Source organism: Xiphophorus couchianus, chromosome 5 (genome assembly GCF_001444195.1).
Source record: "Xiphophorus couchianus chromosome 5, X_couchianus-1.0, whole genome shotgun sequence".
Lineage (NCBI taxonomy): Eukaryota > Metazoa > Chordata > Actinopteri > Cyprinodontiformes > Poeciliidae > Xiphophorus > Xiphophorus couchianus.
Genome location: NC_040232.1, coordinates 7,184,972 through 7,212,955, shown reverse-complemented (window position 1 = coordinate 7,212,955; position 27,984 = coordinate 7,184,972). Strand labels below are relative to the sequence as shown.

The 27,984-nt window shown below is 38.4% G+C and overlaps 1 protein-coding gene across 2 annotated transcripts; it reads left to right on the top strand.

Moving 5' to 3' along the window:
* Positions 1 to 1,737: 1,737 nt before the first annotated feature.
* galnt7 (UDP-N-acetyl-alpha-D-galactosamine: polypeptide N-acetylgalactosaminyltransferase 7) lies at positions 1,738 to 27,486 on the top strand. Of its 2 annotated transcripts, none has more exons than XM_028018356.1 (15): positions 1,738 to 2,097; positions 5,714 to 5,825; positions 8,366 to 8,681; positions 15,100 to 15,266; positions 15,466 to 15,596; positions 18,239 to 18,318; positions 19,527 to 19,709; positions 20,771 to 20,888; positions 21,779 to 21,901; positions 22,118 to 22,233; positions 23,892 to 23,994; positions 24,089 to 24,187; positions 24,893 to 25,018; positions 25,118 to 25,148; positions 26,326 to 27,486. In XM_028018356.1, exons 1-15 carry the CDS (start codon positions 1,975 to 1,977, stop codon positions 26,430 to 26,432), a joined length of 1,935 nt encoding a protein of 644 aa, XP_027874157.1. In that variant the 5' UTR covers positions 1,738 to 1,974; the 3' UTR covers positions 26,433 to 27,486. The 2 variants fall into 2 exon arrangements, with proteins under 2 accessions (XP_027874157.1, XP_027874158.1); XM_028018357.1 differs by lacking the exon at positions 19,527 to 19,709 and adding an exon at positions 19,092 to 19,274.
* Positions 27,487 to 27,984: the final 498 nt, after the last annotated feature.

The window sequence follows — 27,984 nt, the reverse complement described above, 5'->3', positions numbered from 1 at the left end:
GTTTGACTGCAGTGTTAAACTCCAATATTTCAGCTATTACTCTACACAGTTATGAACAGATGATAACAGACATACAAACATAAATAATTATAATAAAAAGATTATACGTACATTAAAGTACATCATTAGATTTTGTTTTATATAATTTTTTTATGTTTAGAAAGTTATTGACTGTCCTAAGGGTCATCAGGAACATAATCCAGTCTGTTTCATTTTCAAATATTATATTTTATAGTTATTTTTTAAATCAGTTTTATTTGTGGATTTCTTGAGTTTTCAGTTATTTTAAATCCTTTGGTTTTTTTTATTCCTGGTTGCTTCTCCAATACAAAGCGCTCCACTTTGTTTTGATTGACATTCTGACAACGAGCAGAGAGCTCTGTGTACTGCAGCAGGTTGAGCATGAACCGATCCTGGATCTTGGATCCTGCTGCAGAGATCAGTAATTATGGTGCTTAGCTCTCTTTATTCTTGAACAATCAGCTCAAACAAAAGCCACACCCTGAGGCACAGAACCAACTTATTCCCAAAACAGTAAATAAAAGATAGAGGTCCAGAAGACCTATTTTACAGCAAACAATTAAATATACGTTACAACAAGAAGCCTGGGTATAACAGGAACCACAGCCTTTCATTTCATTTTCAGGGCGATTTCCTTTTGTGTTTGTTCTTTAAAAACCCAGCATGCACCTGAGCAAACAAATGCAGACAATTTGCTGAAGAACAACTTTTCCATTATTCACATTTCTACAATACTTCATTGACAGCAAACTGTTACTCTCAATGTACCAGAAGCTTTACTCAGCTTCACAAACCATATAGCTACATTTCTAAAGTCAGATCTTTAAGTTAATAATTTAAAAGTACAATCATGGATTTTGCTGTAAATGAGCTTGAAAGCCTTCTGAACCAATGAAACATCTTTTCAATGATATATAATATCTATTGACAAGAAAACATAAAATATAGATTTATTACTAACTTAACACTTGTTTGTAACCTCACAGACTAGAAAAGATTCATGATTTCTATTAAATGTATAGATTAAGAAACAGCATAAGTCTAACTTATTCCTGTTTGTACACATTTTTCATGCCACGGGACTCAGTGCTGGGATCCTTTTATATATATACAAATACATAAAACAATATTAAGGATAACATACTGTACAGTGAGGGCACAATATAATATTGTGCAATTATCAAAAGTAGCATACTCCAATGCAAAGGATAACAATAAAAAAAGTACAAAAAAATCAACAGACTATTCACAATTAATACGAATAATACGAAAATAAAAGCAGTGCAATTAACTGAGAATAATTACAACACACACATATACATCTATCTAATTTATTTATTTATTGCTAATAAACTCAATCTTAGTCTAATTTTATCAAAGCACATCTTTGCTAAATTACAGCAATAAACATAAATAATAATAAATAATAACTAAATAATTTTGCTTCACTCCTGTAAAGTGTCTGATTTTTTTAACCTACCTAATTTAGGTTAGGTAGTTAGTAATTTATTAATTCAGAGGAAGTTATGAAAAAGCGTTGTACAAATAAAATACCTATTGCCTGTATTGTGAATTGTTTCCAATTCCTCAACAACATAACAGTAAAAATAGTTATTTTTATTATTGTTGGCCAGGTTCCTCCTCCTTTTTCGGGCTCAGATACTCCCATCGGCCAGCAACAGGAACCTTAGAGAAGGACAGGGTTGTTACACCGGAAGAGTCAGGCCGGGTACCAGAACAGACAGGCGATAACAGGAAATAACCTGTCCGAGAACAAACCGCGGCAACAGCGGGAAGACTCGTTCCCACTGAACTCATATTTATTTTATTTTACAGCAGCAGACAGAGAGCTGTTGGTTGTCTGCTGTAGCCGGTTAAACTGCGCGGACGGGGACCAGCTTAGCTTAGTTTGCTGCTGGAAGGAAGAAGTGAAAGAGGAAAGGGGCTTCCAGTATGAGGCTGAAAGTGGGATTCCTTCTGCGGAGCTTACTGGTCATTGGGACGTTTTTAGGTTTGGTGGTACTCTGGTCGTCTCTTTCTCCAAAGCCAAGCGACGACAACCCGTTCAGGAAAAAGGTAAGAAGCTAAATCGCACCAAACAGTGACACTTGCTACAGAGCAACCAGTGCATGTCGAGTTAACCCGGTGTGGCGTTGATTTATGCGTCCTCGTTAGCTTGTTCCCACAACTGGACAGTTTTTACATTTGTTGGTAACTCTAGTTTTGCTGGGATGCGTTTATAACTTAACTGCTGGTGGAAATGAAACGCATTTGGATTTCCAGGTGCATCCCTTCCCAACAATCCAGGATCCACATCCGTACATGTCACCACGTTTAAAGTCACGGATCCTCAACAGGCGGAAGTGAGCTGGCTGCATTTAACGAACTTCTGATCAGAAGTAGCCAAGTGAAAGTTTAGCATTGTTTTTTTAAACGAATATGCTGTTGTAGTTACATAATCAGATGAATTATTGTCACAATGGATTAATCAGATTATCATAAAATTTATTTAGTTGAAATAGTGAGAGTGAATATTGACTCAAGGTCATCTTAAATCATCAATATTAATATGTACAATAACAATAACACTGCAGTTGTGATCAGATGGTTAAGCTAGTGTAAACAGATGAGTTGTGAGTTTGGATTTGAAATGTGATGGTGAGTTTGTTACGGAGATCAGGTTAAGAAACAAACAGCCGTGAGATTTCTTAATTTCAAGATTCACTGAGCTGATGTACTTCTAAAGTACGGAAAGGCACCAACTCAGAAGTGCTGTTTGGAAGTAACATTCAGAAAAATCTGAGCAGAGTGTCACAGTAAACCAGGAATTTACAGCTGCAAAATATTGAGTAAAAAAGCTGACATTGCGATTTTCCAGCAGCAAATAGCAAACACCTGGTCGGACTGCACATCTGCTGAGCTCACTGTATGAGCTACTTCTCAATGAAACACTGGTACAAATGTTAAAGGGTTAAAAGAGGAGTCATGTTGTGATAACTTCCTGACAGCGGAGTTTCAGAAAGAGCAGGAGTTTCTTAAAGAGACAGAGGCCCAGTTTCAGGGCGTGAAATCAGTAAAATTTCTTTTGAGTCATATTTGACATGTATAGCATTTTTATACCAACTGAAGGTAAAAGTTACTTGATTATGCTCTAAAATGGCTTTATGTGCCTGGAGAACAGATAATACTGCATCTTTAACCGCACGTGTGCAGACGTCACCAGGTGGGCGGGTCAGTTTAGCAAAGGTAGATAAAATCGTATTTACATGCAGGTATCACTGAAAATGAAGGAAATCTGGATCAATTAATCGATGCAGCTCTAGTTGTCTCACATCTGTCTGGTAATATTCATAAAGCCATTGTTCATCCAAACAGGTGAACAAGTAAGGCTTGTTTAGTGGGGCTGTGGCTCAGCTTTTAATTATAGTTTTCTATCGGTTGGACCTTTAAGGAATGGTTGATACTTTTTACTTTTCAAGTTTCCATGGACAAAACTTTGCCAACATTGAAAATTTAAATTCTTCAACTTTCATTTCTGATTGTTGTGAAATTAAATGTTGCTTATCACATTAGAACTTAGTATGAAGAGCAGATTATTAAAATGCTTATAAAAGGCTATAAATTAATTAAGTCTCCTCCACTCACCAGACAAGACAAAAGGCCTTCAAACTTTCTTATCTTCTGAGTTTTTTTTCTAGACATTTTTTCTGTAGGTATTTTAATCGTATCTACTCCAGTGAATTAAAAATCTTTTCTAATTGTGAAAAAGGATTTTTTAAAACACCAATCACTCTAGCCATTTCTGTAAGGAATGTTTTCAAGTCACGCCTTTCTGTACACCTGCTTGTGAAGGAGTGATGTGGGAACACCTGTTTGTAAAGGTGTGTGTAGAGAAAAAAACAAACAAAACAACTACGCTAGACTGGTGTGTTTAGTGCCACATCCTGTCCACATTATGTCTCATCTGCCACCATAGCAACAGGAAGCACGTTGTTGGAACTTTAACATGTACATTTTTATTCTATTAATGAATTACATATATTTTAAAAATCTTCATCTTTTTTTTACATTCAAAAATCCCAAGCTGGAACCTTTGTGTTGTGTTTCTGGTACGCTTGTAAATCTGACGCACACGCGACATCTGCAAACAGCAATGGAAGACAAAGTTGCTCTTCTTGACACACAGGGGTTAATTTTTACTTCATAAAACGATCTGATGGGTTCGCCAGAAGAGACTATTATTGTGTGCAAGTTGTTCTAGTAGGACTTAGCCTATTACTGAAGCTATTTCAGCCTAAAATACCATTTATATGCAAAACATGTTGCAGCAGCAGACACGCCCCTAACGCTAAGGTCAGCGTCCACATTTCTAAAAAAGTTACATGAATAATCAGAGTTCCTGAAATACATGAAAGATGAATGTGTATTTTAGCACTTTGTGTTAATCTGATGATTGAATAATCTGAACAGATCAAAAACAATAAATATCTTTATTGTTGTTGAGCTCATGTGTCTATTTAGTCAATATTTTAGTAGCAAAAATAGTTTTTGAGTTGGAAATGTTGCTTATTTTGTTGATTAATTGATTAAAATGTGATTAATTAGTTACCAGCATTTGTAAGGATCCTTGAAATACTTGAAAATAGTTGTATTTCAATTAGGTGTTTTCAAGGTTGGAAAATACTTGATTTCTGTAAAGGATTTGAAAGTGCTTGATATTTTAGAATTGAAATAAAAGTGGTTTTATACATTTTATTTTAAGGTTGTTGAAATTAGTGGATCTATTTTTCTTAAATTTGTGTTTTGTTCTCGGACCAGCCAGTCGTATAGAGAGCGTGTGAGAGAATTTTCAAAACATAAAATTTTAATTTATTTTATTTTGTCCCTCCTATTTAGTGTATCGTCACAATACAATATTAACAACAAAAATAAATTATAAAATTTAATAGTGAATTGAAATTTTCTTCTTTCGTTTATTTGTGTTTTTATCTCCAAAGTGTGTTGCTGGAAAAGCTTGAAAACTTACCTTGAAAAGTGCTTGATTTTAGCGAGAAAATGTGTGAACCTCGAAATACAATCCCTGCTACTAACTTCATTAAAATTTAATTTTCACAAACTATACCAGTCGTTACCCCACTCACAATAAGCAGTAAATCAATTAACCGTATGATAAATTAAAACAAACTCAATAATTGAATATAATTTATTTCTCTTTTCTCTCTTTTTCTACCAAAAATACGATAACTTTACTTACAGACTTCATAATTCATTTTATTTGTTGTTTTGTTTATTTTTTATGTTGGATTGATTTATTTTATTAGATTTAAAATGTCTTCCAATTCAGTGTTAAATGTTCATCAGAATTTAAAGTTTATTGATCTTTGAGATTGTGTTCTTGTATTGTTTTATCATTATGTTACTGGAAAATGGTCTCAAAACAATATGATCATTTATTGCGATTACTCCTAGGACAATTTATCATCCAGTAAAATTTGTTATTGTGACAGGCTGGACGATCCTAGAACCTTTTGTGGTTCTTAGGTTGTATTTCACTCTTGTCTCTCTTCACAAACTTGTCTGTAAATTGTTCTAACATTTAGTGCTGTCTGAGGTTACATGCTTACATATTTTGTCATTTAGATCTGTGTTTTTTTACGACCTCACCATGTTTTTTTTTTTTTTTCTCAAACAGGATGACAGTTTTCTCCCCAAAGGTGACTTGGCCGATCAGTTTAAACCGGTGGTGCCGTGGCCGCGTGTGGAAGGCGTAGAAGTCGACCTGAACTCCATCAGACTGAAGCACGGTGAGACGCAAACATCCTCCTACTTACATTTTGAAATCAGCTCTGAGAACTTTGCTTTTGGAGCTACAAATGTATGGTTTCACCATTATTATAGCTGCTGTTTTAGCAGAACAATTACGAGTTGTTGGTTTTTTTGCCTTATCTGCGTCTACTTCATTGGGTATTTTCTTAAATAATTGAACTTCATGTACCGTTTATGTCTGCTTGTCGTTATAGGGTGAGCTGTTGACACAGGTAACCAGAGTAAATAAAAAATTTTTTTCAATTGATGACTCCACTCATTATGTGAATAAGGAATTGACTGGTGGAACTGGTTGGTCCACCCTGATGATGGTAATCTCCATCCAGCAACGTTATGACGTCTTTTACATCACTGAGAAGGAATTTTGACCCGTTTTTTTTGTATTTACTCTGCTACATTGTAGAGTTTTCTTTGAAACGCCTATTTAAGCTGTGTAATCTCAATCAGCATTAATTCCAGACTTTAAGTAGGCCACTCCAAACCCATTTCAAGGTGTGGTTTGGATTTCTTATCCTGCTTTGTAACTGAAGCATTGTTAAGCTTAAGGTCATGAATGGATGCCAGGATATTCTGCTTCAACTAACAGTTATTTTAGTAATTGATTATTCTGATGATGAATCGACTAATCGATTCTTCTTTTTTTGGCACATTTTGAAGATTTTTTTTATTTAAACCTTTTTTATACAATATTAGAACTACATTAAAAGATGCAAATAAACAACCCATAAATAAATATTTGATTGCCTAAAATGCAATGATATGGCATTACTTTAGTGAACGCTTGATCATTTTTATAAAAGGATGCATCTGCAGCTAAAATAAAAATACTTCTAACTTATTGTGAAAAGCTCAGCCGTTTCTTCCTGACTTGATATCAATACAATGTAGAGATAATCTGTTAATTAATTTGAATTAACAAATTAATAATTGAGTAAAGGCTTAAGAGAATTTTCTTTACATAATTTGAACCAGGTTAAGCTAAAACTGACGCTTGTGGAGTTCTGGATAGAATATAATTATAGACAAAGGTTTTTTTTATCCTAAACTCAAAATGTTTGTATTTTCTGTACAGCTTTGGCTTAATTAATGCTTTAAGTGTATTGTTCTTTTAGCAACTGGCCCTTTTTAATCTGTATTCTCCAGTTAACAATTAATCAGCTACTAAATAAGATGACAATTATTTCAATAATCGATTAATCTGACTAGTGGTTTCAGTCCTAGATGGCTTTATGACTTCTTTCAGACAGATAGATGTCAGCTCTCATCTGTTCTTATATTTCATTAGATGGGGACATAGAGTGGTTGGGGAATTGCTATTAACTTATCTCCTAGGTTGAGGTTAGTTTGGTCTTGGTAAACAGATTGAGACTTCTTGCAGCCACCATGACAGCTGCATTGTAACAAGATGGAGTAATAATCGTTGGGGATTAAATCCTGCTTGTGTTTAGGACAGACGGAGCCAGAGTTTTCTTTTGAAACTCCAGACCAGCTAAAATTAAAGGATCAACTCATCCAGAACCAGACTTTGAATGTAAACATGTAATTATAACATTAGTGAGTTGACTAAGATTTTACCATAAAATCAGCATTTAATGCAGTGATTCAGTTAACACATACTCTGGATGCCTAGTTCAGGTATGGAAACAGAAATTTTATATGTTCCAGTCGGCCTTGCTTGTAAGATAAAGGGGAACCTATTATGCATAATACATATTTTGCATGTTTTTGTTTTTTGTTTTTTAAACTTCCATTTAGGTTGTAAAAACAATCTAAGAGCTTTAAAAAAAACCATCCATCTGAGTTTTGAGAATAAGTTAATGTGGAGTCTGGAAGACGAGCCATTTCAAAAGCTTCCCGATTGTTAAGTCACATTCAACGGCCACAGTACCGTTACCTGACAACCCTAATCGAACCCATCCCTGTTACCTAGCAACCCAAGCGAAGCTCCAGCATGTTTGGTCAGCTGTATGTGTTGTACAATGGCTGTTGGAAGAGACAAGTGTTTCATTGTTGACTTACCATTCAGAAACTACATGCTGCATTCCCGTTGGTTGTGCAGGGGGCTCCACTTCTGCTTTTCAAAGATGCACAACTGTATAATTATGCATCTGTTTTCAGCCATTTTTACTTGTGAGTGTAAGCGATGAGTTGGGGGGGCGTGGCCAGAAGCAGCTAATTTAGATTTAAAATGACAGGAGGCCCTAAAACATCTCATTCTGAAAGGAGCTGAAAAGGAGCTGAACTGACCAGATTAAAATATTATTATCTGGGAATAATTCTGTGCAAAAAATGTTATGGACATGTTTTGTGTAACCCATGAAACCAGAGGCCTATCCTAACCTGATCAAGGAAGCATAATTGGTCACCTTTAAAAACATAAACAGGACAGTAAAAAGATCAAGGTTCACAACGGTTGCTTGGGTTTGATAAGGAAATATGCGACTTTGGACGAACTTCAAAGCGAAACCCTGGTGTTGGTTCTTTATGTAATCCTTTCGTTTCTGACTGCTACCTCCAGGCGGAGACAATCCTCAGGATGCGGGGCAGCAGCCTAACCAGAAGCAGGTCATCCAGCAGCAGTATGTGACGTTCAAACCAGACACACACGCCTACAACAGTCCTGTGCTAAAGAAAGGGGTTCTGGGAAATTTTGAGCCTAAGGAACCTGAACCTCCAGGAGTCCCTAATGGTCCCGGAGAGGGAGCCAAGCCGTTTGTTTTGGGTCCAGAGTACAAAGACTCCGTCCAAGCGTCCATTAAGGAGTTTGGTTTCAACATGGTGGCCAGTGACATGATCTCACTGGACAGAACGATCAGCGATATACGCCATGAAGAGTGAGTACTGCTGCTGCTTACTCTGTTTCCTTTGTGGCATTTTCCAGGTATCATGATTTGATTTGTTTACAATTCGAAATGCACCTTTATGTTCTCCATCCTCATTTACTATTAATGCTGTTATTTCAACTGAGCATATACAAATTGTAGTTTTCTCCAGGTCTTCAACAACTGATTATTATTCAGACAATCAATCAGAAAAAATGTAAACATTTCGGAATTTTGTCATTTAACCATTTTGAGAGAAATAGTTAAAATTTAAGATTGTAGTTCTTTCTAGAGCTGCAACTAATCATTATTTTAGTATTTGATTATTCTGATGATTAGTCTGATAAAAAATTTAAGCATTTAGCAGATTTTTCATTTAACCATTCAAGCTTATTTTGTACAATATTACATTGCAGTTTTTTCTAGTGCTGTAACTAACGATAATTTTACAAATCAATTATCCTATAGATTTTTTTGACGATTAATCAATTAATCGGATAACAAAAATTTGGGACATTCTGCATATTTTTCATTCAACCACTTAAGCTTATATTATACAATATTAGAAATACATTAAAAGATGCAAATAGACAAATAATTGAAAATAACATTCCTCTGGTGAATGTTTGCAAAAAATATGTCTGAACATCGACATGTGAAATGTGACGTGTTAGCTCCAGTTATTTCCTGCCCTAAAAAGAGACATCACTGATTTAAATTGATACCCTGTTGACGCTCTTCATTATCAATAGACATTGTCTGGACAGAGGACAACATGCATTGAGACCATCTTCTCTGTGTTTGTGCATGAAGACAGATATGCTGCCGGCCCGTTATCCGCTGAAGTCCTGTCCGGTCTGACCCAGTTGGTTGTGTTTATCTAAACCACTGAGTCATTGCTGATTTTCCTTATCAACTGAATGACATTTATTCCACTGCAACTGTAATTTTTTCACTAAAACCTTCTTCTGTTGAGATAGAAATAATGACTTTTACTTAGTGTGTTCCTGTATTTTGATAGGTGACTCCCTACCTGCAGGCTTTGTTTGTTATGAACCCAAAACGTAAAGAAATTAACACTTTTTAATTACTATTTTATTTATCACAAGTCATAATATCATTGGTTCATTCACCAATATCACGTAAAATCAAATTTTCCTGATATTCAGCCCTAATCAAAGGTAATCATTTTCTAAATTTCATCCATCCATCCATCCATCCATCCATCTTCTTCCGCTTATCCGAGGTCGGGTCGCGGGGGTAGCAGCTTCAGAAGGGAGGCCCAGACTTCCCTCTCCCCAGCCACTTCTTCCAGCTCCTCCGGGGGAATCCCGAGGCGTTCCCAGGCCAGCCGAGAGACATAGTCCCTCCAGCGTGTCCTGGGTCTTCCCCGGGGCCTCCTCCCGGTGGGACGTGCCCGGAACACCTCACCAGGGAGGCGTCCAGGAGGCATCCTGACCAGATGCCCAAGCCACCTCAACTGGCTCCTCTCGATGTGAAGGAGCAGCGGCTCTACTCTGAGTCCCTCCCGGATGACTGAGCTTCTCACCCTATCTCTAAGGGAGAGCCCAGCCACCCTACGGAGAAAACCCATTTCGGCCGCTTGTATCCGCGATCTCGTTCTTTCGGTCATGACCCAAAGCTCATGACCATAGATGAGGGTGGGAACGTAGATCGACCGGTAAATCGAGAGCTTCGCTTTTTGGCTCAGCTCTCTCTTCACCACGACGGACCGGTACAGCGCCCGCTTGACAGCAGACGCTGCGCCAATCCGCCTGTCGATCTCCCGCTCCCTTCTTCCCCCATTCGTGAACAAGATCCCGAGATACTTAAACTCCTCCACTTGGGGCAGGACACCCCCCCTGACCCGGAGAAGGCACTCTACCCTTTTCCGGCTCAAGACCATGGCCTCGGATTTGGAGGCACTGATCCCCATCCCGGCCGCTTCACACTCGGCTGCGAACCGATCCAGCGAGAGCTGCAGATCACGATCTGATGAAGCCAAAAGGACCACATCGTCTGCGAAAAGCAGAGATGAGATCCTGAGGCCACCAAATCGGATCCCCTCAACACCTTGGCTGCGCCTAGAAATTCTGTCCATGAAAGTGATGAACAGAATCGGTGACAAAGGGCAGCCCTGGCGGAGTCCAACTCTCACCGGAAACGAGCCCGACTTACTGCCGGCAATGCGGACCAGACTCTGACACCGGTCATACAGGGACCTGACAGCCCGTATCAAAGGGCCCGGTACCCCATACTCCCGGAGAACCCCCCACAGGGCTCCCCGAGGGACACGGTCGAACGCCTTCTCCAAGTCCACAAAACACATGTAGACTGGTTGGGCGAACTCCCATGCACCCTCCAGGACCCTGCTGAGGGTGTAGAGCTGGTCCAGTGTTCCACGACCAGGACGAAAACCACACTGCTCTTCCTGAATCCGAGGTTCGACTATCCGACGGACCCTCCTCTCCAGGACCCCTGAATAGACCTTGCCAGGGAGGCTTAAGAGTGTGACCCCTCTATAATTGGAGCACACCCTCCGGTCCCCCTTTTTGAACAGGGGGACCACCACCCCAGTCTGCCAATCCAGGGGAACTGCCCCCGATGTCCATGCGATATTGCAGAGTCGCGTCAACCAACACAACCCTACAACATCCAGAGCCTTAAGGAACTCCGGGCGGATCTCATCCGCCCCGGGGCCTTGCCACCGAGGAGCTTTTTAATCACCTCGGCGACCTCGCCCCCAGACATTGGAGAGCCCAACCCAGAGTCCCCAGGCTCCGCTTCCTCAGTGGAAGGCATGTTGGTGGGATTGAGGAGGTCTTCGAAGTACTCTGCCCACCGGCCCACAACGTCCCGAGTAGAGGTCAGCAGCACACCATCCCCACTATAAACAGTGTTGGTGCTGCACCGCTTCCCCCCCCTGAGACGCCGGATGGTGGACCAGAATCGCCTCGAAGCCGTGCGGAAGTCTTTCTCCATGGCCTCTCCAAACTCCTCCCACACCCGAGTTTTTGCCTCAGCAACCGCCCGAGCCGCATGCCGCTTCGCCCGCCGGTACCCATCAGCTGCTTCCGGAGTCCCAGAGGCCAAAAAGGCCCGATAGGACTCCTTCTTCAGCATGACGGCATCCCTCACCGAAGGTGTCCACCAACGGGTTCGAGGGTTGCCGCCGCGACAGGCACCGACAACCTTGCGGCCACAGCTCCGATCGGCCGCCTCGACAATGGAGGCACGGAACACGGTCCACTCAGACTCCATGTCCCCCACCTCCCCCGGGACGTGTTCGAAGTTTTGCCGGAGATGGGAGTTAAAGCTCCGTCTCACAGGGGATTCCGCCAGACGTTCCCAGCAGACCCTCACAACACGTTTGGGCCTGCCAGGTCTGACCGGCTTTCGCCCCCGCCACCGGAGCCAACTCACCACCAGGTAGTGGTCAGTGGACAGCTCCGCACCTCTCTTCACCCGAGTGTCCAAGACATACGGCCGCAGATCCGATGAAACGATGACAAAGTCGATCATCGAACTGCGGCCTAGGGTGTCCTGGTGCCAAGTGCACATATGGACACCCTTATGCTTGAACATGGTGTTCGTTATGGACAATCCATGGCGAGCACAGAAGTCCAGCAACAGAACACCGCTCGAGTTCAGGTCGGGTGGGCCGTTCCTCCCAACCACGCCCCTCCAGGTCTCACTGTCGTTGCCCACGTGAGCGTTGAAGTCCCCCAGCAGAACAAGGGAGTCCCCAGGAGGAGCACTCTCCAGTACCCCCTCTAAGGACTCCAAAAAGGGTGGGTAATCTGAACTGTCGTTCGGCCCGTAAGCACAAACGACAGTCAGAACCCGTCCCCCCACCCGTAGGCGGAGGGATCCTACCCTCTCGTTCACCGGGGTAAACCCCAACGTACAGGCGCCGAGATGGGGAGCAACAAGTATGCCCACTCCTGCCCGACGTCTCTCTCCCTGGGCAACTCCAGAGTGGAAGTATGTCCAGCCCCTCTCAAGGAGACTGGTTCCAGAACCAGAGCCATGCGTCGAGGTGAGACCGACTATTTCTAGCCGGAACCTCTCGACCTCACGCACTAGCTCCGGCTCCTTCCCCACCAGAGAGGTGACATTCCACGTCCCAAGAGCCAGTTTCTGCAACCGAGGATCGGACCGCCAGGGTCCCCTCCCTTGGCCGCCACCCATCACACAGTGCACCCGACCCCTTTGGCCCCTCCCACGGGTGGTGGGCCCATGGGAGGCTCTATGACTCTAAATTTCATAATAGGGAAAAAACACAAATCACCTATTTGGTGATATCTCCATAATTGATCAAAAATACTTAACCAAGGAGAAAACAACAAACATTGGTTAAATACTTGGATATGGAATGTTTTGTTTAGGAGTACAAAGTGGAAGTAGTTTGGGTTGAAATGGAATTAATTGGAGACAAAATCTTTTTACAAATTAGTGTAATAAACCCAGAACTACCTTGTAAAGGTTTAAGTTTCCACTTTTAAAAGACACATTTTTATAACTTGTTCCTGAATATAAACCATTGTTTTTCATATGGTGTTTTAAATGTACATAATCTTTGGTGTTTCCCAGCAGCACTATAATGTATGGTGAAATGTTCAGCTTTTATCCTCTGCTGAGGCAGGAAAGTCAGGAATTTCCTGTTTTCATATTCCATTGGTGAACATGAAAACATCCATGACTTGCAACAACAGTAATTTTTTAAAATCTCAGTTCAGTCACATCCCTGCAGGATTAGAAGTTGGGTTCCACTACTGGAACAATAGTGGAAAAATGTCAGCAACACGCCAACAAAGGTGTGTCACAGATGTATCTGGAGGTGAAGCATTAGGTCAAATAATAAACATTAACAACCACATTACTGGGCTGATGTACCAGAAATTCTTGTAATTCTTGAATCTCATCGTCATCATTTAAATGTAGTTGTCCTCAGTTGTACGTCTTGTTTTTTTTTTGAAAACACAAACCGCTTTATATTCCAACACTCCCTAAAGCCATGGTTACACACTAACAGTGAAGTGTGGTAAACTTCATGATACGGAGGGTGAAGAGTGCCAAATTACAATTAAATAATTAATTAAACGTATACATTTTTTTAAACAGGGAATACATAGAGAAATAACCTATTAAGTATATAGCTAATTATATGTGCCTTAATTAATGTATTGATCTTATTTTAACAAATAGGTACAATTATTTCATGATTTAATAAATTATTTATAAAGAATGTTTGTGTACTGAAATATAATGAATTATTTTATAATGTCAACTTCATTCATCAAACTCAGTGGGCGGTTTTAGGGCTGCCATTATGGAGACCGTGACGTCTGATTGGCTGCCTCTATAGAGATCTTGACGTCTGATTGGCTGCCTCTATAGAGACCTTCACATTTGATTGGCTGTTTCAAATGGAAAGTCAAGAGAACTTCTTCCACGTTTGTTATGACTCTAAGGTCAATATTTTCATTGAAAAGTGCAGAAATAACTTTAATAACATAATTAAATTGTTGCAGTTTATTTACCATTATTTACTCCAGCCTCTATATCCCAGGTTTGCTCTGAAATATCTCTAAAAAGTTCACAGGAGAGTGTTAACTGGTGTTCATCCTATCTGAAGGCTGCGGCAGCTCCCTTGTGAACTTATTTGAGATATTTAATGGATCTAGGAGTTATGAAAAATTCACATTTTGCTTGATTTTGTACTTCCATTTGGGTTTCTGCTCCATCTACAAACATCCCAAACACTTACAAAAACAACAACAACAACAAAAAAAAACAGACAGCATATTTGGCAAGAAGTAAATGATTTTATGTTTCTGAAAAATTAGCTGTTTCAAAAACCTCTGGAATGTAAGGCCACAAATCAGCAGGCACTGCCCGTTACCCAGCAACACCAGCGGAATCTAGGCCCGTTACCTAGCAACCCAAGCTGAGCTCCAGCACTTTTGGTCTGCTGATTTTACAAGTACAATGGCTGCTGGAAAAGACAAGTGTTTTGTTGTTGAATTACCGATCAGAAACCACTTGCTGCATTCTTGTTGGCTGTGCAGGAGTCTCTACTAATGCTTTTCTAAGAAGAACGGTTATATAATTGTTTGTCTGTTTGCAGCTACTTTCACGTGTGAGTGTAAACATTGCGTTTTATTTGGATTTTAAGTGACAAAGCCCTTAAAACAGCTCATTCTGAAAGGAGCTCAAAAGAGGCTGAACTGATTAGACTAAAATCTAAGAATAATTTGGGGGAAAAGATTGTAATTGGCATGTTTTGTGTCGCCAATAGACCGATGCCAACCTGTTCAAGGAACCTTTAAAAGATGGATTTGTGAATATAATTATGGAGAAATGTCGGCAGTAACTCATTCATAATTCCTCCAACTGATTTGGTATTTTGTGTGTTTCTCCTCTCTAGGTGTAAGTACTGGAATTATGATGACAGACTGTTGACCTCGAGTGTCATAATAGTGTTCCATAACGAGGGCTGGTCCACGCTGATGAGAACAGTGCACAGCGTCATCAAGAGGACGGCCAGGAGATACCTGGCTGAGATCGTCTTAATAGACGACTTCAGCAACAAAGGTGGGTTGTTTCAGGTTAACAGATTTAGAAATCGACTGTATTACACATTAACTGAAGCAAAAGATCAGTTTAGATTTTCCATTCTGTCTAATGTTTCTTCTAATTTTGGCATTTTAAAATCTTAATTACAAATGGATTACCACAAACGGTCATAACTGTGTTGTAATCATTTGTAATTACGTTCTCTGTGTGTTTGCAGCTCATCTGAAGGAGCGTTTGGAGGAGTACATCAAGCAGTGGAACGGTCTAGTTAAACTCTTCAGAAATGACAAAAGAGAAGGATTGATCCAGGCAAGGAGCATTGGAGCCAAGAAAGCCACCAAAGGACAGGTACATATAATTATTACAAATAAATCACTGATTGACATCTGAGTAAATTAGAAGATTGAATTCTGTTAAATTAGTGCTGTTTTACATGATTTTGCTTGTTTTATTTTTAAGTTTTTGACTGGACTTTTGGCACAGAGATGGTTACATAAATAAAATGGCTTGAAATGACGTAAAGTTTTTTCAGGTGGAAAATTTCTAGGTTGAACAGAAAGTTTCCATTTTTTATTGATCATGGTTTTCCTTTCCTTTTTATTTGACTTTTTTTATTGTCGATCAACTTTTACTCAAAATCAGACCTGGATGCACCTAAATCTGAATTTTATTGATTTATAAAACTAATTAAAACTGTATAATCACTGGATAGCAAAAGTTTTCAAAAAATAGTGACTCAAATCCTGTTTTTGTTGCTGAGAATAGAAATGAAAAGTTTTATAAAACATAAAAAGTCCTACTTTGGTCACACTTGAGGACTTTAAACAGAATTGTTTTGACCCATGTCGAAAAAGACTCGGACATTTCTGACCTAATCTCAGTATTTTACTCCTGCTGTAGGTTTTAAATAATTCTGCGTTTCGATTGTTTCATGCATTTATTTAAAACTCTGAACATTTCTGTCTGGTTTGGATTCAAATAAATTATGGTACATCTAAAGCAGGGGTGCTCAATACGTCGATCGCGATCGACCGGTCGATTGCGGGAAGGTTTTGAGTCGATCTCGGCTGTAGGTGACAAACTGAACGCCGCCAGGATGCTGAGACCAGCACTTCCTCTTCTGACAGGCTTATTAAAATATTAACTAAGATCGTAAACGTTTATAGCTTCATTAAAGAATAAATTTTTTTTTTAATCAACAAAACGTGTTAAAATTAATATTCTCAGTAATTACTGTTCAACAAGGTGTTGCGCAATTCAGTGCATTTTAGATCCATTAACAAAAAAAAAGGCGACTGAAAGACCGACTGACTAGCAGAGCAGGAGTTTAAATTAGCTGATCAACCATCGCTGTGTTCAGGGAAGCGATGATTGATAATCGAGAAATAAATATCAAGCCTGGAAACTTGACATCGAAACGTACTGAATGTTATGTTTTTAACGTAATCTTTGCTCGGCTTGCGGGGCGCAGGCGGTTGCCACGGCAACGTGTGCGCTAACACGGCAAAGAGAGAGAGAGAGAGAGTTAAAAGGTGGGAGTGGTTATTTTACCTTTGTTTACCTTTGCTGTGGCGCATTACAGCCGCTGTAGTTTCTAGACGTTCTATAAACAACAAACTTAGATTAATTACCTCGTTCGTTTGTGAGTTTACGTCATTCACAACAAACATCAAATAGGACAAATATATTACATAAAATTTTAACAAACAAATGGCTTCTACCGCGATAATTATGTGAAATTACATTGATTATATCCCAGCTTCAGAAGATTTGCCTTTACCTTTACAGAGCTCTTTGGTTCCTCCGATCAGTCTGTAGCTTCTCATATTGACGTCATCAAACCAAATTTCAGATCTATCATAACTGACTGACACCTGCTGGCCTCAGGTTTGCAACCAGTTTGTGACTGAGAAACCAGTAACCTCTTCCCAGTGTCAGAATCCCACTGAGGAAGATACTGGATTAGGTTTTCTATCACTTTATTTTTTCTGCTAAAACTGATGTATATTCGCATATAAAGTAAGTCAATAGAGTTTAATTTACAATTTTTATGTCGTTGTGTCATGAGGTAGATCTCAGCTGGCTGGTGAGAGAAAAAGTAGATCTTGGTCTCAAAAAGTTTGAGCATCCCTGATGTAGAGTGTTGATGCATTTGGACCACATGGAAATCCACTGCATTTCAAATCAATTCAGTTTGTTTGCGTAGTGCCAATTCCCAATACATGTATTTACATGGACTTTATTAAAAAATTGTCAATTGCATCCAATTATACAGGCAGATTTCACATCAAGCACCTTTATTGCACTAGGAGAGAGACAGTTGAAAGACACTGTTTCATCTACAGGAGGAGAACATTAGCAGCTTTTGCCTAATGATATTTTAATAATTAGTGATTTGCATTCTTGGTGCCTCTTAATGTGAAAAACAACATTACATCTGTTAGCTAAACAAGACGCGTAACCCAGTCCAGATGTACAGTTTATTTAAGAACTGAGTTGGAGTGTACTGATTGCAGTTTTCTGGCCGATTGCCGGTTACCGATCTTTTTAAAAAGCCTGACCTGCCGATTCCGATTTTGGCCAATAGCAATTTTTTGTGTCTGAAATGTTGCTCAATATAGCAAGAAAGTTGCTGAATTGGTAACAGTAGGGTTAAATGTAAACGTGCAGACATGACCTGGTGAGCTGATTTCTCACTGCAGAGCAGAAGAGGACAGTGGTGGATTTATAGACCTTTGCCAAGGTAGATAAGATTGGTGGATAAGATTGGCTTCACATGTGAAAATCGGCTGATCTTATCCACCGATCTCCAAAAATGAAGGAAATCGGCTGGCCGATAAATCGGTGCACCCCTAGTACTGAGATTAAACACCTGTTGGTTGTATTAGCCATAACAGTATGCAGGAAGTTATGGCGACCGTGGGGATCAGCTTACAGGAACCACATGTATTCTGACAGTGTGTGCTGCTGTTCTTGTTGCTGTTCTGCAGGTTCTGATCTACTTGGATGCTCATTGTGAGGTTGGAATCAACTGGTATGCTCCTCTAGTTGCACCAATTTCAAAAGACAGGTAAGTCATGCTCACTTTTTAACTACCATTTTTAATAATTAAAGAGTTCTGTTAACCGCATTACTCAAAAGTAAACTCTATTGTCTACCTTTTTTTCTTCGACTGTCTTTTTTCTTATGTACATGTTTATTTATTTATTTACTACTCTGCGTTGATTAAAGTCTTTAAATGAGAAAAGACGCTAAAGACTAGTGGGTGAAAAATAATAACTTGTATTTCTCCTCTAAAGCAGCTCTGATGAAACAGTGTTAATGTTAAGATAAGAACCCTGATCTACAAATGCTTAGAAAACTAAAATATATCACTATAAGGTTTTAATTATCACAATTACTTTTGCTTAAAAACTGAAATTCATACATTCTATTTAGTGTTTATGTGCATTAATTTTGAGACTGTTGGGACCCAGTTAATGAAAACCCCAAATCCTGTCTTTTTTGTAATTCTCTTCTTTAGGACACCAGTCACATAAAGAATTGTGATTTCAGTCACTAATCTGCACACACTATCTGCATTTAATCATATTTTCTAATTTATTTATACTTATTTCTACTTTAATTGAACAAACGGTGGAGGAAGTAGTAAAAGTAACAGAAATACGGACAGTTTGGGGTTTTATACAGTATTAATTGGAATTTATTGTGATAATGATGAATCAAGATTCTTCTTATGAGCAGAAATGTATCACTTTAAATGATTAACGATACAATAAATGCCCACCACTTTCAGCCTGTTCGTATACACAAAGGTTTGTGTATGTGTGTGTCTACATGTAGGACAGTTTGCACAGTTCCCCTGATAGATTATATAGATGGTAATGAGTACACTATGGAGCCCCAGCAGGGCGGCGATGAGGACGGCCTGGCTAGAGGAGCATGGGATTGGAGCCTGCTCTGGAAGAGAGTCCCACTTAGCCAGAAAGAGAAGGCCACGAGAAAATATACCACCGAGCCATACCGGTACATATCCAAAGCATGTGAAAACTCACCCCTGATCTTTTTCTGTCTCCACCTCCCATTCCTTGATCCCCACCCTTCTTGTTCCCTACTGTCCTGGTTGGTGTCATCCACCCCACCCCACCGCCCCTACTCTATGTCTTTGTGTTGTTTTGCTCTGCTATCTGTGTGTGTCCCCCATTCCACTTCCTGTGCGACATCTTTCTGTTCCCCTCCGTGTGTCTTGTATGCATGTCCCCACATCCGTTGTGTCAGAACTGTTTGTACGGTGCCTCTGATCGACTCCATCCACGGCCAGAGGTTCAACATCGAGCCCCAAGGTGGCGGCGACGAGAACGGTTTTGCTAGAGGAGCCTGGGATTGGAGCATGCTCTGGAAGAGAGTTCCGCTTGGAGACAGGGAAAAAAATCTGAGAAAAACAGTAACTGAACCATATAGGTACAAATAACCTCCTGACTCATCTGGACTGGAGTACCTGGCCACATTTCTTATGATATACACTACATTAGAGCTGCCTCTGGTAATAAAAGAGAAAAGAAAAATAGGATTCATAATGTAGTGTATAGCATAACTAACCAACTAAAAGTCATAACTAACCAACTAAAAGACTATTTCCAGCTGATGTGGGTTGACTTACCACTGTTCTGTCCACTAGCTGTCCTTCCCTGCAGGGTTTTATCTGTTGCACCTTTATTGTCATGACTCTAATCTGTCCTGAGTATCAAGCTCTTTCTTTCTTTTTAAAGGGGACGTATTATGCAGAATTCACTTTCTTTCCCGTTCATGTTTTTGTACTTCCATTTGGGTCTCAACTACATCTAAAAACAGTCCAAGTGGTTAAAAAAAGCAACCAACTGTTTTTTGGCAATGAGTTAAATGTTTTTTGGTGTCTGGAAAACGATCCGCTCTGAAAACCTCCCAGTTGTTAAGTCACATTTGTTACCTAGCAACCCAAGCAAGATGTACGGTTGTATAATTACTCACCCTTTTGCAGTCAGTTTCACATACGAGTGTAAACGTTAGCTAGGGAGCTTTGCCAGAAGCAGCTTTTTTTGGATTTGTAGTGACAAGAGGCCTTAAAACAGCTCATTCCAACAGAACTGAGCAAACTAAAATCTCATTATCTAAGAATGATTCTTTTGTTAACATTTTCAGAAACTTTTTGTTTTGTATGGAAGCACAGTAGGTCACCTTTAAACTTCATCAACCACCGTTAAACACAGGAACCTAAAGGGCAGAAGCATTTCGTTAGCACTCTCCAGTCTCTCTGGGTTTAATCTAAAGTCTGGGATAGTTTTGGGATCTTATCGTAGAGTTTGTCCTGAGACCTTACCGCCTCCATCTTCCTCTGATCACTTCCTCATTTATCATGCGTCATCAGGGATTGTGTGTTGCTTGATTCCTTCTCTGTTCATCCCATGCTTGATTCTGGGCTTGTACCTGTTCATGCACCTGTAACCTGTACCTGCTGGAACTGATGTGGGTTTGTGTTGCTGTAGGTCTCCAGCGATGGCTGGAGGGCTCTTTGCTATAGAGCGGGACTTCTTCTTTGAGCTGGGTCTGTACGACCCTGGGCTGCAGATATGGGGAGGAGAGAACTTTGAAATATCATACAAGGTATATTTAGATTATTCTACGGTAGGGCTGGGCGATATGGCTTAAAAATAAATCCAATTTCTGATTTTATTGGCAAAAGATATTTTCAAAAAGTGGCTTTTACTTTAATTATCCCTTCTGTGAATTTTACAACAAAGTACAATACTTATTTACGAGAATATATCTTAATATTAGCAGAATAAAGACACAATATTACCAGGAAAAACTTTTTAAAAAGTTGTTTTAATGAGAAAAAAGCTTTTCGTTATCAGGATCTGAGATGAGCAGCTCAAAATAAACAATTGTTTGCACGATTGTTCCTGCTAATAATTTGATGCTGATGTGTTAAAAGATGAAGTATTTCTAATAAGTAGTAATCTAAATACTATTATTAATACTTAGTAGTACTGGATTATCTAATAATACAATTCTATTTGGTGTAACATTTGAAGTTATTCTTGAGTATAACTTCAAAAGATGCTTAACATTTCTCATTTTAAGTTGTTGGAGATCTAATGAAATTATGACTTTATCTGGTAATGTTCCGACTTTATTCTTGTATTTTTTGGACTCTATTGTTGTGCGACTGCATTCTTGTCGTATTATGACTTTATTCTTGTAATTTAAAAATTCTAATTAAATCTAGATGAATAAAGGTGCAGAACACGCTTGGGCAGATTTGGGCGAAATGATGTCATTCTGAATTATGGAAACCTAAGGAGTGAATTGGTGGGAAAAAAAAATCCTGCTTTTCCAAAAATTAAATCTTCAAAAACAAAAACTTTGATTAATTGATAAAACTAATTTATTGCCCAGCCCACATCTAATGTGTACATGCTGAGTTTCCTTCCTGATGACTGAAAATGTCTGTTTTATTTTTAATTGTTTCTTATTGTTATTCCTGGCTGTAGATCTGGCAGTGTGGGGGCCAGTTACTCTTTGTGCCATGTTCTCGGGTCGGTCACATCTACAGACTCCAGGGGTGGCAGGGAAACCCCCCACCCGCACATGTTGGATCCTCTCCCACTCTAAAGGTACGACAACAGATCGCAGACAAACACTGAGTGTCGAGTAGAGCCTTTATTCTCTCAGCACTGTAAATGTAGTGAGTTCCTATCTTTTATCTTTTCTTTTAGAATCACTGCTCATACTCAGAGACTAAATAATAATTTAGATCAGTATGTATTTAATTTCACTGGCTGATCTTCATCTGCACTAATAACACTAATAATGTTTTTGTGTACAAACAGAACTACGTTCGTGTGGTCGAGGTTTGGTGGGATGATTATAAGGACTATTTTTACGCCAGCCGCCCTGAAACGCTGACCCTAGCCTACGGAGACATAAGCGAGCTGAAACGTTTCAGGTACAGAAACATGTACAAGCATCTTATTTTTAATATTAATTTAGTACCAATAAATAGCTATGCTATGTCCTTCATTAATTATTTTGATTTTAGATATGACTTTGTGAAACCAGTGTTCAGAATTTGTGCAAAAACACAAAGTCTTACCAAGTATTTTGTTTTAGTTTCTAAAACATTTTAGTACACTTGAAATAAGACTAATTAACCTTTAAGTAACTTTTCAGCAAGAAATATGAGCTTGTTTTAAGTCATTCCTTAATATTGATATATATAAAAAAGTTCTAGTTCTACTGGTAAATGTTTTCACTTATAACAAGACATTTTCTAATGTAATACGTCTAAAACAATCTGCCTGTGGGACTTGTATTTTATTAAAAATCAATATTACATCATTATTTACCTAAAACAAGCTGCTGTATCTTGCTGAAAAGTTACTTTTAAGTTAGTTTTGACTTATTTTAAATGTACAAAGATATTTGCACTAGAAACTTAAAATAGTTGGTAAGATTTTGTGTTTTTACAGTGTGCTATCATATTGAAACAAAATCTTTCTGGTCCAACCGGTACAAAAGAGGCCAACACTCTAACAGTGTCTCCATTATTCAGTACAGGTGGTTTGTAAAGAAGGTCTTTTATATTATTTTGATCCTCTTTTTTTTTTTTTTTTTTTACCCCTCCAAGGGCTCTTTTGTGGGCTCTAGTGTCTCTTATATTACAGTAGGCTGACAGAAAACAGGGAAGGAGAGGGGGGAAGACATGCGGCAAATGTCGTCGGGTCCAGGAGTCGAACCCGCGACGGCCGCATCGAGGACTAAAGGCCTCCAAATACGGGTCGCGCTAACCCCTACGCCACCACGGCACGCCTTTGATCCTCTTTTTTATTTAAATTGTCCTAAAAGAACTGTCTTGATCCACCTGATTTATCCGTGGTTATACTTTTAAGTACAGATTTGCAATATTCTGCCAGTTTCAGTGTTGTCCTGATGCTGAAGTGACAGAAAATCAGAAATTATCCTGGGATCCTAAAGTGCAAAAACTAATTTGTGTTATTTATTTGTTTTTGTTGCCTCACTTACTTACTAAACTGAAAGATCCTCTGGCTTAAAACGCAACCCTTATATCCAGTGAAAACTACAAACATTTAATTGGAAACAGACTGTTATGCAAGAAAATGTTAATTTGATCAGGAATGAAGCTCCCCAAAATGTTTTCAATCTCTTCAGCCAAACAGTGTCTACTATGTCCAACTTTAGTTTTTGCAGCAGTCAGAACTCACAGAAATGTTTGCTTTCAATTTACACCACATGGTTTCTTCCATACGGAGAAATAATGATTATGTAATCTTCACAAGAATGTAAACAAACATTGATCTATTTACAGTTTTGCTATTACAAACACAAACTTTCATGTATTTTATTGGGATTTTATGCGACAAACCAACTCAGTTTGTCTATACTGTTATAAAAATCTGAAAAGTAGGGTGTGCATTTCCATATAGCTCTCTGAGTTAATACTTCGTAGGACCTCCTTTAGCTGCAGTTACAACCACAAGTCATTTGGGAAAAGTCTTTGTCAACATCTTGATCAGGAGACCGAAATATTTTCCCAGCCATGAACGATGGGAAACATAAAGTGTGTTTTCCCAAAATGTTTTTCAGGGAGGAGCATCGATGCAAAAGTTTCAAATGGTTCATGGAGGAAATAGCTTACGACATCCCGTTGCACTACCCGCTTCCTCCAAAAAATGTTGAGTGGGGGGAGGTAAGAAAACAAACGCATCATGTTTTATTCCTGCCTATAAATCGCTGATTTGTTGTGTTACTCATGATGAGTGCCGTATAATCAATGTGTGCAGATTCGAGGTTTTGAAACCAGCTACTGTATCGACAGCATGGGCCACACGAATGGAGGGAATGTGGAAATTGGCCCGTGCCACAGGATGGGTGGGAACCAGGTAAAAACTCAGTGCTTTCACGCTTTAAGTGGTAAAAGAAGTGCTGATGCTGCAAGACGGTTTGCGTAACCTAGTAACAGAATGAACAGACATTTTTATGATGTTGCAGCTTTGAAAGTATTTCCTACAAAAACCTTGAATTTTCACAGGAAGAGATAGAAAAAAATGTAAATATTCTGTGAAAGTGAAGGACTGACATAACGTAATATCTGCATATCTCTGCATAATAATAATCAACAATAATAATAATTTCTTATTTAAAAAGGAATTGAATTATTAGTTTGCATCTTTTGGTTTTCTTTTAATGAATAAAAATATGAAAAATATGTAGAATATGCCATTTTTTTAATTAATTGATTAATCGTCAGCATAATCGATTGATTAGTTATATATAAAATATTTTTGTTCGGTGTGAGCGGCCTCCGTCCACGACTGAGGTGGGGTTTGAAAAAAAGGGTGCGCAAACAAGCATAAAATATTTCATTTTGCGTTGTCAAATAATTTGACCTAATTCTACTACAAGCGTCACTTTCTGACCGTGTTGGACCAGAATCTTCCTTCCAGGTGTTTCTGATTGAAACCAAAGACATTTTAGGAATTTGTGAGATAAAACACGCAAAAACGTTGAGGCAGCGCAGACTGCACCTTTCGCCACCATCTTGAGTGAATGTGGTTTGACGTATCTCTGTGGTTCTGGTTCTGTAGCTTTTCCGCATTAATGAAGCCAAACAGTTGATGCAGTACGACCAGTGCCTGACCAAAGGAGATAATTCAGCTGTGATCATCACACACTGCGAGAGGAACCAGCACACTGAGTGGAACTACTTCAAGGTGAGAAACACAAACATGACTCCGTTTCATTATTGATTATTGATTCTCACAATTAGTGGTTGATCAGCTTTCAATATTGTTCCTTTTTTTGTTTTTCAGGATCTTCATCGGTTCACTCATGTTCCAACAGGTAAATGTCTGCGTAGTTTTGTCAAACATTAACTTCTGCATCTAAAGACATTTCAGTCATTTGATTTTCAGATTTTCTACATAAGTCTTACTTTGTTTCTATTAAACCTTAAATGTTTTACAGTCTTACAGACAGGAGGTGTGTTTTTTTTCTTTATCGCCACCTACTGGTGCATTACGGGTATTTTAAACTTTTTCTTTTCAGAACTTCACTGCAAAAACACAAAATCTTACCAAATATTTGGTTTAGTTTTTACTGCAAATATCTTAGTACATTTGAAATAAGACAAAACTAACAAGTACATTTTCAGCAAAATATAGGAGCTTATTTTAAGTCAATATTTCTTGAGTATTTATAAAAAGTACTATTTCCCGAGGCAGATTATTTCAGTTATGATATGACATATTTCCCATTTTTATAAGTAAAATAATCTGTAATTATTAATATAAGGGATTATTGACTTAAAACAAGCTTCTATATCTTTCTGAAAAACTACCTGTAAATTAGTTTTGTCTTATTTCAAGTGTTAATTTCACTAGAACTAGACCAAAAATACTTAAATATACCAAAATGCAATTGACAGCAAAGGACTTAAACGATTAAAATGCGGTATGCTCTTTTTAATGTGATATAAACAAATTAAATACAGGCATTAAGATTAGGTTAGCATACACAAAAATAAAACAAAATGTGTGAAAAAAGTTATTTTGTTGTTGATTTGGTAGATGAAGATAGAAAATATTATTAAGTAATAATAAAGCATTACATGAAAAACATGTATTTGATTACATTTCTGATCATAATAAAAATAACAATACCACAATGATGATAATAAAGTAATAACAATATTACCAATAATAACTCAAAACTGTCTGCCCAACAAGATCAGAGCAAAAAAATTAAAAAAAATCCCTCATCAATGATCAATACTTAGCACTAGCATTAACTAATATGAAGTTTTATTCATATTAGCTAATGCTAATGTTCGCTAATATTAGCATTAGCAAAATAAAAGTTTCAAAGTTGCATATTTGTATTTTATTTTCTTTCTGCTCACTACCTCTAGTTAAAATTTATCTGGAATGGTTCAGAAAAATCCATTGAAAGTTTTTCATTTTAAAGAAAATAACCCGGGTGTGTTGACGCTCATTGATTTAAATGTTTTGTTTTTTTACAGGTAAATGTCTGGACCGCTCCGACCTGCTTCACAAAGTGTTCATATCAGACTGTGACGTCAGTAAATCCACTCAGAAATGGGAGATGAACAACATAGTCGCCGTATGAAGACCTAAAGAAATCTGTCCGACCGGAGAGAAATACGGTGATTTTTCTAAGGACATGCGCCACTAAATGCATCTGAGATTTTTTGTTTATTCTGGACAACTCAGCTGTGGCTATCAGCCAGAAAATGCCTTTGTTAAGGTTCAACCTGGATTCAACAGGAAGTCATGCACTCCAGGGAGGAACTGGCTGGCAGGAAGCTGGAAGCAGCTGTGGGGTTAACTTTAAACTGGCAACTTGTCTTTTATGGTGGTTGTGTTTACATAGTTTTATTTCTGTTTTCTTCAAAATCAACTCTAATCTTTTCACATGCGTTTTTAATTCTGATTTGCCCGCTCGATACCAAATGCAGATCGTTTGATTGGTGAAGGACTCCGTTGTCCCAGACACTGCATGGGTTTACTGCTCGCTTTGTTTTATAAAAACAGACTTTTTGGTGTCAATGTGACATAAAAGCAGCTGAATCATGAGAGCTGATGCTGGTAGACAACGTTCATTGTTAAACATGGCAGCTGTTTTATTTGTTTTTTGACTCCATTGCAATGAAACTTTCACAGGATTTTTTTTTATGTTTTAATTGCTCTTTAGACTCTAAATCACCTTTACAGCTTCTGAAACCTCTAAACCCAAAATAAAAAAGTGAAAAAATAAATAAACTCAGACTTTCCTGAAATAGCTGTTTCTCCAAACTAAAAATTCCAAGCATAATTTCAGTTGTTCCATGTCTTAAACTGTATGATTGCCACTTTTTGGTCAGTTCTTTGACGAACTGTAAAAGACGTTGACTGCTTGCCTTACTGGAATAACTTAAGATGAAGTTTACTGTGACCTGTGATGAAATGGTGGGGGGAAATGTCTGCTTTTGATGCAGGGGGAAAAGGTTTGGGTTTATTGTTGATTATGTTTGCAACATTTTGTACAACATAAATGAAGTTGTTTCTAAAGAAAATGGTGTATTATACCAGAGGCCCTTAATGATGTAAATATCTAACTTATAGCAGAGATTTAATAATATGGGCCAAACATTGGGGGATGATGAAATAAACAATTTTTACTACTTTGTCTCTTGCTGCTGATTTTGTTTGGGATTATTCTGGGATTAACTGGGTTCAGTTCATAAATTCAAGTATACCAATTTTATCCTGAAAGGCTTTAGTTTGTTAAAAAAAAAACACAACAATATTAGTCAGCTACTGATTGACTTAATATTCCACATGTATATGGTCATGTTCAATGATTTCGAATTTTAAGTTTACTTCATCAGCTAATTTTGCTAAGTGAAGCACATTATAGCTTAATTACACAGAATATTGAAAGCCTTTATTTTTGTTTATTTTGATAATTTTCCGCTTACCGTCAATGAAAACATGACATTTAAGATTATTTTAAGAATATCCAATCAGATATTCTATATTGTAATTCATAAATGTATGCAATAACTTCAAAACAAGATTTCAAAAATAATTGCAAGTGAAAAAAATGCCAATGTAAATACTTTTTTATCTTAAAACTAATTAAGATTCTCAACATAGGATGTTAAGTTCAAATCTTAGAG

Coding starts and splice junctions, on each gene's coding strand:
- galnt7 (XM_028018356.1), top strand. CDS start 1,975: ATGAGGCTGAAAGTGGGATTCCTTCTGCGGAGCTTACTGGTCATTGGG. Junction 19,710..20,770: donor ACAGTAACTGAACCATATAG/GTACAAATAACC, acceptor GTGTTGCTGTAG/GTCTCCAGCGATGGCTGGAG. Junction 25,149..26,325: donor GTTCACTCATGTTCCAACAG/GTAAATGTCTGC, acceptor GTTTTTTTACAG/GTAAATGTCTGGACCGCTCC.